Source organism: Grampus griseus (assembly GCF_964374135.1).
Source record: "Grampus griseus genome assembly, chromosome: 10".
NCBI lineage: Eukaryota > Metazoa > Chordata > Mammalia > Artiodactyla > Delphinidae > Grampus > Grampus griseus.
In genome coordinates, this window is record NC_139004.1 from 97404387 (window position 1) to 97416954 (window position 12568).

Here is a 12568-nt window from a genome sequence, read left to right on the forward strand (position 1 = left end):
GTCCTCGTGGGACATACCGTGTTCAATCTTGATAGTGACTGGGGTGGGGTGGGTGTTTTACATGGGAGGAGCCTGAGAAGTTCAGTGTTGTGGGCTGGACCAGACAGCTGGTGTTCAGATTCAGGTGTGAGCGTTAAGGCCTCAGCTTTCCACCCCACCATGCTGCCTGGGGCAGGTGAGAGAGCCCGACCAGAGTGGGCGCTTAACCTCTGTTTCTGGAGTGAATGACCTAGGCAAGTGGGAGAGAAGGCTTGTGTGTCCCTTGAGAAAGGAGTAAGGCCTTGTCTTTGTGGGCGAGCATCAGGTGACCAGCATTCCCCCCAGAGCCTGGCCCCCATCCTCCCCGGAGCCCCGTCTGGCTGCTTCTCCAGCAGGTCGGGAGCTGGTTTCTTGGGCCCTTTGACCATGTTTGAGTCTCGGTGCCTCCGCTGGGTGTTGAGAAGAGGACGGTGGGCCTGGCTAGTGATGATCAGGGTTGCACCCCTACTAAGCTTTTAGAGCTGGGACGTGCCTCAGCTCCAGGCGCGCGTGTGGGTCTCTGCATCAGAGCGAGTGGCTGGCTCATGGAGGCGGACTTCTGCTTCCTCTCTCCCTCCACCCAAGTAGTTCACCTGCTCTCCAATACCTTAGATTCCTCTGGTGGGGATAATCCTTTCAAAGTGTGATTACCACTTAGAGGCAGATGCTCTCAGAAGCAAGGGCTTGGTGAGCTACGTCACTGTGCGGCCAGGCAGTCGGGTGTGTGGTTCCCTGAGAGATGGAAGAGTGTGTGTGTGTGTGTGTTGTGTGCCCAATGCATGGGCATGGAGTTGACAGCAGAGCTGGGGCTTAGAGAGTTGGGCGGGGAGACAAGTGAAAGAGGGAATAGGACAGCTTTTTCATGCGCTCTCAGTTTTGTTGAGGGCACCCTGGCCAAGTCTGCATTTTCCTAAGTTATGTAAGAGTCCACACCCGCTCTAAGCCAGGTGGGCCGACCTGGCTCTGCTGCCTGAATAGGACCCCGTGGCCTCTAAGCCACTTTGTATATGCGCCTGGGGGTCTTGTTAAAATGCAGATCCTGACCTACTAGGGCGGGGGCGGGCCCTGAGACTCTGCATTTCTAAGAGGGTCTCTGATCATGTGACATTCCGTGGACCATGTGTGGCTCCTCACACATGGTGTGAGGCATGGTGGTGGAGTTTCGGGGTGCCCACTTAGTGTGATCAGTGGTTAGTGCTGTAGGGCTGTGCCTTGAGTGCCAGATGGCCAGAATTTCACTCGAGAAGATACTTGGCTCCTAGAGGGAGCCCTTTGTGACAGAGGTTTCTCCAGAATATGGATGTTACCCCAGCTTCGCAGAGGGGCATCCTGCGTGTTTCCGATGGGTGCGCACCTGTCGGGATGGGCGGTGCTCCTCCCCTCGTGATCACGCATCCATCGTCAGTAGCTCTCAAGTCAGTTCACGTGTTTATACCAAAGAGCAAGTGACTGATAAGTGACATTCCTCCCAGGAAGACTGGGTCTTCACTGGAATTCAGTTGTGGAACTTAAGGACCAAGGCTCACTTCAGCTGTGAGCTGGAGTTGGAAGTGGTTTTGGACATCAACCTGGTGTTCCAAATCAGTGAAGGAACCAAGGTAATGGCCAGCCTTGGCCACGTGAGGTGGCGTCTGCTGTGCCAGGTCTTTTCAGTGGACGAGGAGGAAGGAGGAGGAGTTAGGTCAGCCGTGTCCAGCAGTGGCTCTAGCCATTGTTAGCGGCCCACTCAATCTAACTTCAAACTCAGGCTCTCACATTCCCAGCATCCTTTTCTGCCCATGGATGTCAGTGCAACGGCTATTGGCTCTGATAGTGTCACCTGAAGTTTTCCTGTCCACACAGGCCTTGCTGGTTGTTAATAAGCTCTCTGTGCAGCTTTGCATCGGGAAGCTCTGATATTTAAAGGAACTTTGTCTTCTCCTTTTTCTCCTCTGTCTCGCCCCTCCTTCCCCCTTTCTGTCCACCTTCTCTCCCCCACCTCCATTCCCCCAGTAGCCTTATCTGCTTGTAGAAATGGGTCTAATTTGGTTTTCTAAGCATTGACACCTCGTTGCTACATGTTCTTCTTTTCTCTTCCCTTTGACCATAGACCAAGAATGGGGCAGGGGGTGTTTTTCTGTGAAATGTGAAATTTTCTTCTTTCCTGAAATAAACATTTTGAACCTTCACCATCCAGTTTGAGCATTTATTCACCTCCTAGACTGTTACCCCTCAGAGCTGGGGGTGGTCTCGGAAGCGTTCTGGAAGCCAGGTGAATGCTTCTGAGGGTGGGAAAACGGAGAGGTGGCTGGACTCAGGTCACTTGTGGGCTGGGGTTTCTGAAAAGCAAGAGGTCAAGTCAAAGTGCTGTGTCTGGGACTTCCTTGGGGGTCCAGCGGTTAAGACTCCGTGCTTCCACTGCGGGGGGCACGGGTTCGATCCCTGCTTAGGGAACTAAGATCCCGCATACCGTGCAGTACAGCCAAAAAAAAAAACCACCAAAAAAATAGTGCTGTGTCCGCCATTCTGCCAGTGCCGTCAAAGTTGGCTTTTCTTCCCCAAGGTGACGGAGGTGGTGTGTTGTAATGGGGGGAGCACTGGCCTCAGAATATGGACCGTGTGATTTGGGCACATCCTCTAAAAGCTGGGGGCCCTGGAACCAATCCCCCGCAGGTACTGAGGGATGACTGTGTTTGGGAAAGAGGAATTAGGAGCTCTTTTGAGAGGCAGGGATGGGGAAGAAAACTTCTGTTTTGTCACCCATAGGCGGACTCACATTGGGACTCCGAGGAAACTGGAGAAAGGACTTACCGCTGGCGTCTTCCCAAAGGACGTCCTGAAGAAACTTCCCCAGGGTCTGGCCGTGCTGGTGGGACTGAGCCCCTGACAGCTTGATCCCAACGTCAAAGGGGGCGCTGAACTAGGAGGACCCAGGAGTTGTCAGAGGTCACACCCTCCCGTGCGTGCCCCGCCCCCCCGCCCCATCCCAGTGGAGGCCCTGGGCTCTCAGGAGAGGGAGAGAGGGGGGGCCTGGGGTCCAGCAGGCACCACTGAGGGGACAGCTCAGCCAGGTTACCCTCCTGCCCAGGCCTAGTCTTACCATCCGCACCATCTTTAGGAGGCTTACCTTGTACCCTCTTTCCTTACCTCTGAGAAGGTTACTGATAAAAGCTGTTCCCTGCTCCTTGCAGCTTAGGAAGACATAAGGTTGAATGGCCAGTGGTAGAGCTTCAGGCCCTGGCAGGGTGATCTGGGGAGCAGGGTTCTCCCTGGTGTACACAGCACTAGCCTGGGGGATGGTCTCTGCCCCCCACCTTCCTCCCTTCCCAGGTGGTCTTTCTCTCATTTGCACAGGCCTCTCCTTGTTCTGTGGGAAGTTGGACAGGAAGCTGACCTTTCCCTAGAACGATGCTCTGAGCCAAGTTTGTTCTTCCTTCTGTGCCTCCGTCTCATCCCTTCTACAGGGAGAGCACCCCATTTCCCCTGCTTTCTTGGCAGCCTATGACATGATTTACTGGAGCTCAGTTTTGGGTGAATAGGGAGGAGCTCTGTTTTCGGCCACATCATCGTTTCTCACCTGGGGAGCGGAGACTATCTAGCTCCGTTCATCCAGTAACTGCCTGGGTGCCTGGCCCTGTTGGTCACTGAGATTCTGGATGAGTTGACGCAGGGATCTTGGGTCTGAAAGGGAGCCCTCGGTCCTTGGTCCTCCTGCCTCCTTGCCCTCCAGACAGGACACGTCAGTCGCATTTTTCAGATGAAGGAGCTGAGGCCCCGACTTGCCTGGGGCCACAGAGGGAGGTGGAGGCAAGGGCCAGACTGCAGGCCCGAGTCCACCAGCCCTGGAGCCTCTTTGAGCCCCAGAGCCCCTGCCCTGCCCTGCGTGCAGCCCTTGCCCTGGTCAGGCCCAGACTGAGCTCCTTTCCCTCCGGGCAGGAGCCACTGTTGCTCCTATTTCACAGATGAGCAGAGATGCTCAGAGATGTTATTAAAACAACAGGTATCTGTCGGTCCCCTTTTTAAAATTTACCTCCACCTCTTGTCTCCACCGTGAAGGTGGAGCAAGTGGAGATGATACGAGTGATTTTGGGGGAACTGAGGCCCCTCTGTTCCCTCCCTTCAGTAAATGCTCATTTCGCCTCCACCCCTGTGGCTCATGTGGGTGGTTGGATGATCCCAGCCGACTTTGCAGCACCACGAGCACCAAGCTGGGGACCTGCTGGGCTGGTTTGCACCCTGGAACCGGCGACGGGCAACTGACGGGAGGTGCAGCAGCTGTTGGATAGGGGTGCGGCTTTGAGCGACTTGAAAAGGTGCCTTAGTGTCTCATGTGATCAGTGGGGGATGGGTGGAACTTGGCCTCGAAAGCTTCCAGCTCTGAAACTTGATTGATTTCAGGAAAACTTTTGGAGGGGCTGTAGGGGCCTGGGATGAGTGAGGTGGGACCCCGGCCCTGGAGGGGTTCGGTGGGCACAGCCAGAGCTCTGCGGCCTGTGTCACAGGCCTCCCACCTGCCTCTGGCGTCTCACCACCTCCGACATTTCAGACTCCTGGTTCTAGCGGAGGCAGGGCCTGCCGTTTGCTCTGTGGAAACTGGAAACGTCCAGCCGCGAGTCATCAGCCACTGGAACCTCTTCCCCGCCTGGGCTAACTTAGGGCGTCTCTGGCCCCGCTGGACCTGGCAGTCTCACCGGGAAAGTTCCCTGGTTTTCGTCTAAGGATTTGCAGGCTGATGAGTGGGAACGTGGCGGGTGGGGTCCCACACGTGGTGGAGGAGGCGCCTGGCGAGGGTCAGAGGGCGAGGGTTGGGGATTTGACCCCTGAGGGGAGGAGAGGCTGGGGGTAGGTGGAGGGAGGCCAAGGCAGGGCAGAGGAGACTTCCTGGGCCACCTGCTCGCTCTCTGCCAGACCGGTGATGGGGACACAGGGCTTGGGGACTGGAGTCCCCCAGACTGTGGGTCCCACTTCTTCCCCATGCAGGGCTGCGGCCCCTCAGCCCAGTGAGCTCCCTGGGCTGAGCCTCGGTTCCTCATCTCTAAATGAGGGCACAGAAACCAGCCCCACTGACTTCACAGGCGGTTGTAGAGGTTAAGTGCGAAGCAGGAGGGTAAAGCAGCCGGAGAGTGAGACCGCAGTTACTAGCAGTAGTTACTAGGCACCACCCGGGGATTCTGGTTTCCCTGCGTGCGGGGATCTGTCCTCACCTAAACTCTTGTCAGAACCATTCCCCGGACCGCGGCTGCCTGGCAGGGGTAACTATAAAACGCCTTCACGCTTTCTCTCTCCTAGTCCTCCGTTTGTCTCTAAACGGCTCCCCTACCCCGTGAACTATTCATCAAAGCTCAAGCAAGCCTGATGAGCCCCATCCTCGTCTACAGGTGGGGTTTGGTGAGAGCTGGGCTCACCGCTCACCTGTCCAGGCCGCCGCCTGGTAAGATTGGGTAAGGTAAGGTCCGAGGGGCCCCTGAGTCGATCAGAAAGTTTTCTGCAGGAAACGCCTCCAGTCTGTGACCAGCTCTTCCTTCCTGAGTGTCTGTTTGCTGGCTCCCCTCTGAGATCACCTGGCATCTGCTGGCGCCCCCTCTCCCCTCTGCTTGAGGCTCATCCTAATACAGCAAAGTTGCTTAGATGTTTGCCTGTTGATCGGCAAAGCCCATCTCAACAGAGCCCAGTGGTGCAGAGTCCACTGTTTTTGTGCTGTTTAATGTTCCTTGAGTGGCTGGTAAGTGAGTCCCTGTGGATGGCCGCCTCTCCACGGCCTCCCCCGCCCCATCCCCTCCACTGCAGAAAGCATAAAGCTGCAGAGGGACCCACCTGGATTTCCAGCTCGTCCCCTGTGCCTTCCGCCTGACTTCTGACGTCTGCGTCAAGCCAGCCTTCCAGGGCCCGGGGCTTTGGTTTGGCTGACGGCTTCTTAGATTCCTTTCTCTGCTGGAAAGAGGAGGTGTTCTCCTTAGGGCCCTAAGCCTCCCTGTCCTTCCAGAAGCAGAGTGAGGTGTGGGCCCATGGTCAGACCCAGAGTCCTCCTTTGTGCTCTGGGAGAAGAAGGCTGAAGCGCAGAGAGGGTGAGCCACTGCCCAGCTCACGCAGCTCACGGCAGGGCTGCAGTGAGATTCCCCAGTCAGAGCGCAGGCCTCGTGGGGGGACGTCTCACCTGCACTTTCTGGTGTTCGGGGCTCAGGAAGCTGGAGCCCGCCATGGCCAAGTCCACCCAGAGCACACTGAAGAGCAGCAGGCTGCAGACGGTCCCTGGGGAGGGCATGGCCTCGGCCGGCTGGGGACAGATGGGCCTGGCGGAGAGAGCATCTCTGGGCAGCATGCGCCCCCATTCCATCCCCTCTTTTCCCCCTGCTTCCCTCCCTGTGCCTCTGAGCCCAGCAGACAGGCTGAAGGGCTCTGACCTGGACCTGGGGCCATGATTGCTGAGTAGAGCGGCTCTTAGCGCCCTCTCTGCCCGCCTCCCCCAGGTAGGACCGATGGAAGGATGTGAGTGCTCTTTTCCAAGACTGTTCATCTGGGGGCAGAATGCTTGGCAGTGGGACTCCCCATGTTCTTTATCCCAGGCCCCGAGGACCTTGTGCCAAGTTTCTCGAGGATGTTTGAGGAAGCTGAACTGGCAAGGTCCCAGGAGACATGGGGGCCCTGGGGTGGCTCCCAAGCCCAGCTCTGAGCAACCAGGCTGCCCCAGGTCATGCCACCTCCCCGAGTTCAGATGGGCCTGCGGATGCCCGGCAGTGGAGGTGAATTAACCCATAAACAGACCCTCCCACACACAAGAGAGTGGCCGGAGTGCCTACCTGGGATTCCTGGTGGAGGTGGTGCCTGGTGGCTGTCTGGTCATTATATAGGCAGCCTGTGTTTGTTTTAAACCAGCAGCCCCACCTCAGGGCAGCCCAGTATCCGGGGGCTGATTGACATTCCTTGGGAACTAAAAATACTACGCACGTTGTCCTCGGGGTAGAAATCAACAGCGGTGGGCAAACGCCCTGAGAGATGGCTGGGTGGCCTGGGACAGCCACGTGAGGTGGCCATCTGCTGCTCCTCTCTGCAAGCGTGCCTGGCCCTGGTTTAGGTGGGAGGGAGGAGAGTGGCCCTGGGTCTGGTCTGGCTTTGCTGCTCTGCGGCCTTGGCTTACTGGCCCTTCTGCCACTCCCTTCCTTCCGGGATAGAACGAGGTATCCTCACTCGAACTCAGGAGCTTGTCCTGCTCCTGCGCTCGCTGCTCTCCATGAGGGATGCTGCTCTGGCTCCCACAGACCCCGAGCACATGGGACGCTGGCTCGTGGAACTCTCACACGTCCACGAGGGAAGCCCCATTTTTCAGATGAGGAAACTGCAGGGGAGCAGGGCAGAGACCATTTCCAACAGGGGCTGAACTCCAGTCCTGTTGTTTTTTTTAAAATGTGTAGTATGATCCCATTTTATGGAAAAAATACAAGATAAAAATACAACAAATATAGACAGCCAACTATCTGGAAGGACATATGCTATTGAATTTTTTTCTTCTTTGTAATTATTTTTAGTGCTTAGGTTGAATATTCATTTGGTAATAAGAAACCAGCAAATAAGAAAAGTCTTACTTTTCTGTAACTCTTGGTAGAATCACATGCTCCACCTTGCAAAAAAAATCAAACCTGAGTCTATAGATGCTGTAGTTTCAATTACCAACTCGCAGGAAATACAGGGGATGGACGAGTGTGTAAAGAGGACCCACAGGGATGCAATCAGCCCAGTACAAACTGAGGGGAACAATAAGAGGCAAGTGTCCAATCCCTTCTTTTGGGTGGTGGTGATGGCTCTGCTCAGCTTGGTCTTTCTTAATGTGCGGGCCTTTCTCCCCTCCCCCAGCCAGGTTCTGAGAGGGAGCAGAGTGCCCTGGGGGCAGGAAAGCCGGGACCTGGTGCTGCCACAGGTGAGCACACACAGATTGGCCTTACGCAGATCACTGAGCGTCCCCCTGCTCACGGCTGCCTCTCACAGGGGCTTGAGGGTTAACTGAGGTGATGGGTGTGAAATCCTTTGTAACCTGTCAAGTACCATGCAGGTGACAACTGTTTTTTGTACCCTGGCCAGCCTTTGCCACGTCAGATGTTCGCGGACGAAGAGCGCATCAACCACGTGGGGGATTCCTTACGTGCCCGCAGCGGCTCATCCCACAGGATGCCCAGGTGGTGACTCCTAAGGGCTTGGTGAGTTGTCTGTGTAGACGTTCTAGCGTTTCAGAGGAGGAGCTCACTTCTGGCTGGGCTCGGGCTGGGAGGGTAGGAAGGGCTCCGTGATCCAGGCGGCGGAAGTGGAGCAGGGCTTTGAAGGGAGGGCACTGCTGCAGGCAGAGGGGCAGGAGCGGGGGGGAACAGCAGGCGTGGGTGCAGACTGTGGCCCCAGTGAGAAGGCTGGGTGCTCGGAGGAGGGTGGCAATGGGGCGGGTTGTAAGAAAAGGCCTAGAAGGAGGTACGGGGTTGGGATAAGCACAGTTTGGAAGCTGGGGGCCCAAGGAGTTTGGGCCTGATCTGGAAGAGGGAGGCCACTGAAGGCTTTCGAGCAGAGGAGTGACAGGACACGACCTTAAAGACCTGGGAGGCTGCACCGTTATTTCACGGGGAGAAAACCTGAATGCCACAGGGACCACACTTTCCCCAAAGCCACGCAGCCCTCAGCGGCAGTGCCCGGACGCCTAGCCAGGCTCCTGAGCACGACGGGATGGGGCAGGGGAGCCAGCAGAACGCTGGTCATCCGATGACCGCCTGACTGAGATGGTCGAGAGGGGGCACTGGACCCTTGTGGAGACTCTAGGGACAGTGGGTGCCCGGGAGGGGCTGGACTGAGCCCCTCAGTAGAATGTGGGGACTGAGTACCTCCAGCTGGAAAACTTCTCACCACCAGTGCACTGGGGCGGGGGCCGGAATCCTCCCGCAGTCCCAGCAGAGTGTGTGTGTCACCTGGAGGCCTTCGCCCTTGCGGGCCACCTGAGCTGATGCCTCTTGGCCTTGGGGCTCAGAAGGGCTGAAGGTGGAGCAGGTGGGGAGATGCTAGAGAAGGCCTGCAGCTTTTTCAGAGCGTGGCCCGCCCTGCCCCCCGGCCCCCAAAACCCCAAACGGACTATGGTGACCAGGCCCCACTGAGATGTGAGGCCTCCTTCAGTCCCGGCCCTGGAGACAGGAACTGCCAGTGTTGATCTTAGATAACACCCCACAGGCAAACACCCACGCGGGCTGCTGCGTTCCCTTCCGGAGCAGAAAGGTGGCCTGCGGGCTGGAAAGCACCCGAAGCACATCCCGCAGAGCGGAGGCTGGTTGGGGGAGGAAGGAAGGATGCCGGAGCCACTGAGGGAGGGGGAGGCGGCACCCAGAACGTACCTCGCTGCCCACCCCTGGCTGTGGACGGGGTGCAGGCTGGGGAGGGGACGCACGCAGACCTGAGCCCAGAGGCCTTTGAGGAGGCCTGTGTGGCTCGGGGTGGGGAGGACTGACTTGCCTCAGCACGTGTTTCCCCTCCTTTGAGTGTGGATAATGCCAAGGCCAGTCTGTCCGTCTGTCTCCTTCTCTGAACCTGCCTCTGGATTGCTTGCTGGTTGGTGGTTTCCTTCCCACAGCAGGGCCTTGAGGGCCTGGCCTCATCCACAGATAAGGGCGCATCGTCACCGAATTAACTGCTGTATGTCAGTGGTGTCTGAGAACAAATTGTGTACACAGTCCACTGTCATTCTGTTTGTGCTGTTAAGTAGCTGGCTGAGCAGGGAGTTTTCTCATGAATTTGGCCAAACCTTGGTCTGAATGAGGCAGATTCTGGGGTAATAGAAACGGGTTTCATTTTCTGAGATAGATAGGGCTCTTTGGCGGGGCTTATTTTTTTCTCCTTGTTCTGGCTTCCATAACTTGTAGAACAGCATCGATCACTAGAAGTATCATGCCAGTCATGCCATTAACAATTCCTTAGGAGTCCCATTAAAAAACACAAAAAGAAACAGATAAAATCCATTTTAATAATATACTGTAATATATTCAAAATACTATCAATCTGACATGTAATCAGTGTTATAAATGATTTAGATATTTGGCACTGGTTTTCTTTTTACTAAATTTTCAAAGTCCATTGTGTTATTTTTCACAGCACGTTTCAGTTCAGACCAGCCACATTTCCAGTGCTCAGCAGCTCTTGTGGCTCACGGCTATTGCACTACTGGACAAGCTCTAGATCATCATGGGTGTCCCTCTTACAACCTCCACATCCTTAGCCCAGTGCTGTCTCATCCCTCCTGCTCCAAACACAACCTCACCCACTGGGGTTTCCCTGTTCTCCTGCCATCGTGGGGCTGGAGCCCCCAGTATTGGTCTCCTATCTTCAGTCTTTCTCTCCACCAGCTTTTGCCCTCAGCGTTAAAATATGCCCAGGTCTCTCTCATCCTGGAAAGGTCTATTGATGCCTTCTTGCCCTCATGCTACCGTGTCCAGGCAGAAGTTCCTGTCCCTGTATCCTGTCCCTTATGGGTACTGGCCCCTCCACACTCTGTAGCTTGACTCCCTGCACCGCCCGCCAACCACTGTGCTGAAACTCTTCTCAGAACTACAGGTAGCGCAGTCTAGGGATGGCTAAGAGCCCTAGGCTCTCAGGATGAGGCCTGTAGGGTGATCTAATCTCACCGCTGGGTGCAGGTTTGTGCTGGGCTGCAGTGGATGCATAGGGGAAGTGGTAAGAAAGCAGTCTTTTTTATGTCTCGTCTTTGGATTCTGATCCAGTAAGTCTGCAGTGGGGCGTGAGAATCTGTATGTCTCAGATACTGAACAAGTATCTCAGGCACTTCCTTTCTGATTATAAAATAATGTTTCCAGCAGAAAATTTGGCCATATGTAAGATAAACTCTCTCCATGTATATTTGAACTTCTTATTCTGGAAAATTTCAACCTTAAAATGAAAGCAGAGAGAGTAATACAATGAGTCTCCACAAGCATTCATCATCACTTTCAACATGTATTAGCATCTTGCTTCGTGTATTTATCCCATATACTATTTTTCCTCTGGGGGGAATATTCTAAAAGCAAATCTCAGCAATCATGTAATTGCAGCCTTAAAATCTTCAGTGTGTAACTTTAACTGATAAAACACACTCTCTTACCCTACAACAACCCCCTTAGCTCAACCTGATTCTTTCTCTATTGTTCCTTTCTACATTTATTAGCATTTTTCCTTCAATTATTTTATCACCTTGATATACAGTTTGTACAGGAAAGGCAAGAAAAATACATCTTTTTTTTTCTTTTTCGGTACGCGGGCCTCTCACTGTTGTGGCCTCTCCCGTTGCGGAGCACAGGCTCCGGACGCGCAGGCTCAGCGGCCATGGCTCACGGGCCCAGCCGCTCCGCGGCATGTGGGATCTTCCCGGACTGGGGCACGAACCCGTGTTCCTTGCATCGGCAGGCGGACTCTCATCCACTGCGCCACCAGGGAAGCCCTACATTATTTTTTTTCTACTTACTAATGTTCAAAATAAGGACAGTCTCTAGATCCATCCAGTTCTCTACAAATGACCCAATTTCATTCCTTTTTATGGCTGAGTAATATTCCATTGTATATATGCACCACATTTTCTTTATCCATACATCTGTCGATGGGCATTTAGGTTGCTTCCATGTCTTGGCTGTTGTAAATAGTGCTGCAATGAACATTGGGGTGCGTGTGTCATTTTGAATTACTGTTTTCTCTGGTTATATACCCAGGAGTGGGATTGCTGGGTCATATGATAATTCTATTTTAGGTTTTCTAAGAACCCTCCATACTGTTCTCCATAGTGGCTGTATCAATTTACATCCCCACCAACAGTGCAAGAGGGTTCCCTTTTGTCCACACCCTGTCCAGCATTTGTTGTTTGTAGATTGTCTGATGATGCCCATTCTAACTGGTGTGAGGTGATAACCTCATTGTAGTTTTGATTTGCATTTCTCTAACAGTTAGTGATGTTGAGCACCTTTTCATGTGATTCTTGGCCATCTGTATGTCTTCTTTGGAGAAATGTCTATTTAGGTCTTCTGCCCATTTTTTGATTGGGTTGTTTGTTTTTTTAATATTGAGCTGCATGAGCTGTTTATATATTTTGGAGATTAATCCTTTGTCCGTTGGTTCGTTTGCAAATATTTTCTCCCATTCTGAGGGTTGTCTTTTGGTCTTGTTTGTAGTTTCCTTTGCTGTGCAAAAGCTTTGAAGTTTCAATAGGTCCCATTTATTTTTGTTTATATTTCCATTACTCTATACAAGGTGGATCAAAAAAGATCTTGCTGTGATTTATGTCAAAGAGTGTTCTTCCTATGTTTTCCTCTAAGAGTTTTATGCTGTCTGGTCTTACATTTAGGTCTGTCATCCATTTTGAGTTTATTTTTGTGTATGGTGTTGGGGCGTGTTCTGATTTCATTCTTTTACATGTAGCTGTCCAGTTTGCCCAGCAGCACTTATTGAAGAGACTGTCTTTTCTCCATTGTATATCTTTGCCTCCTTTGTCATAGATTAGTTGACCATAGCTGCGTGGGTTTATCTCTGGGCTTTCTATCCTGTTCCATTGATCTATATTTCTGTCTTTGTG

General features: G+C 53.6%; 2 protein-coding genes and 1 long non-coding RNA gene across 5 annotated transcripts in view; 2 read left to right on the forward strand and 1 right to left on the reverse strand.

Annotated features, from left to right (window-relative positions):
• Positions 1-4210, forward strand: part of TATDN2 (TatD DNase domain containing 2) — a 26151-nt gene extending 21941 nt beyond the window's left edge. Inside the window, exons 9-10 of the mRNA XM_082664559.1 lie at positions 2764-2956; positions 4121-4210. The gene's annotated coding sequence lies outside the window, so the exon portion shown is untranslated. The remainder of the gene's footprint in view (positions 1-2763; positions 2957-4120) is intronic.
• Positions 2230-6665, reverse strand: GHRL (ghrelin and obestatin prepropeptide; the record flags this gene model as incomplete). The annotated part of the gene is made up of 4 exons (XM_082663539.1): positions 6152-6665; positions 5812-5928; positions 2809-2917; positions 2230-2279 (listed from the first exon to the last, which is right to left on the reverse strand). Exons 1-4 carry the CDS (start codon positions 6509-6511, stop codon positions 2230-2232), a joined length of 636 nt encoding a protein of 211 aa, XP_082519665.1. The 5' UTR covers positions 6512-6665.
• Positions 6666-6818: 153 nt separating this feature from the next.
• LOC309828908 overlaps positions 6819-12568 on the forward strand; it is a 32425-nt gene continuing 26675 nt past the window's right edge. For all 3 annotated transcript variants that reach the window (XR_014297362.1, XR_014297363.1, XR_014297364.1), the window contains exons 1-3: positions 6819-7759; positions 7850-7909; positions 8071-8186. This is a non-coding gene — a long non-coding RNA (uncharacterized lncRNA). The remainder of the gene's footprint in view (positions 7760-7849; positions 7910-8070; positions 8187-12568) is intronic.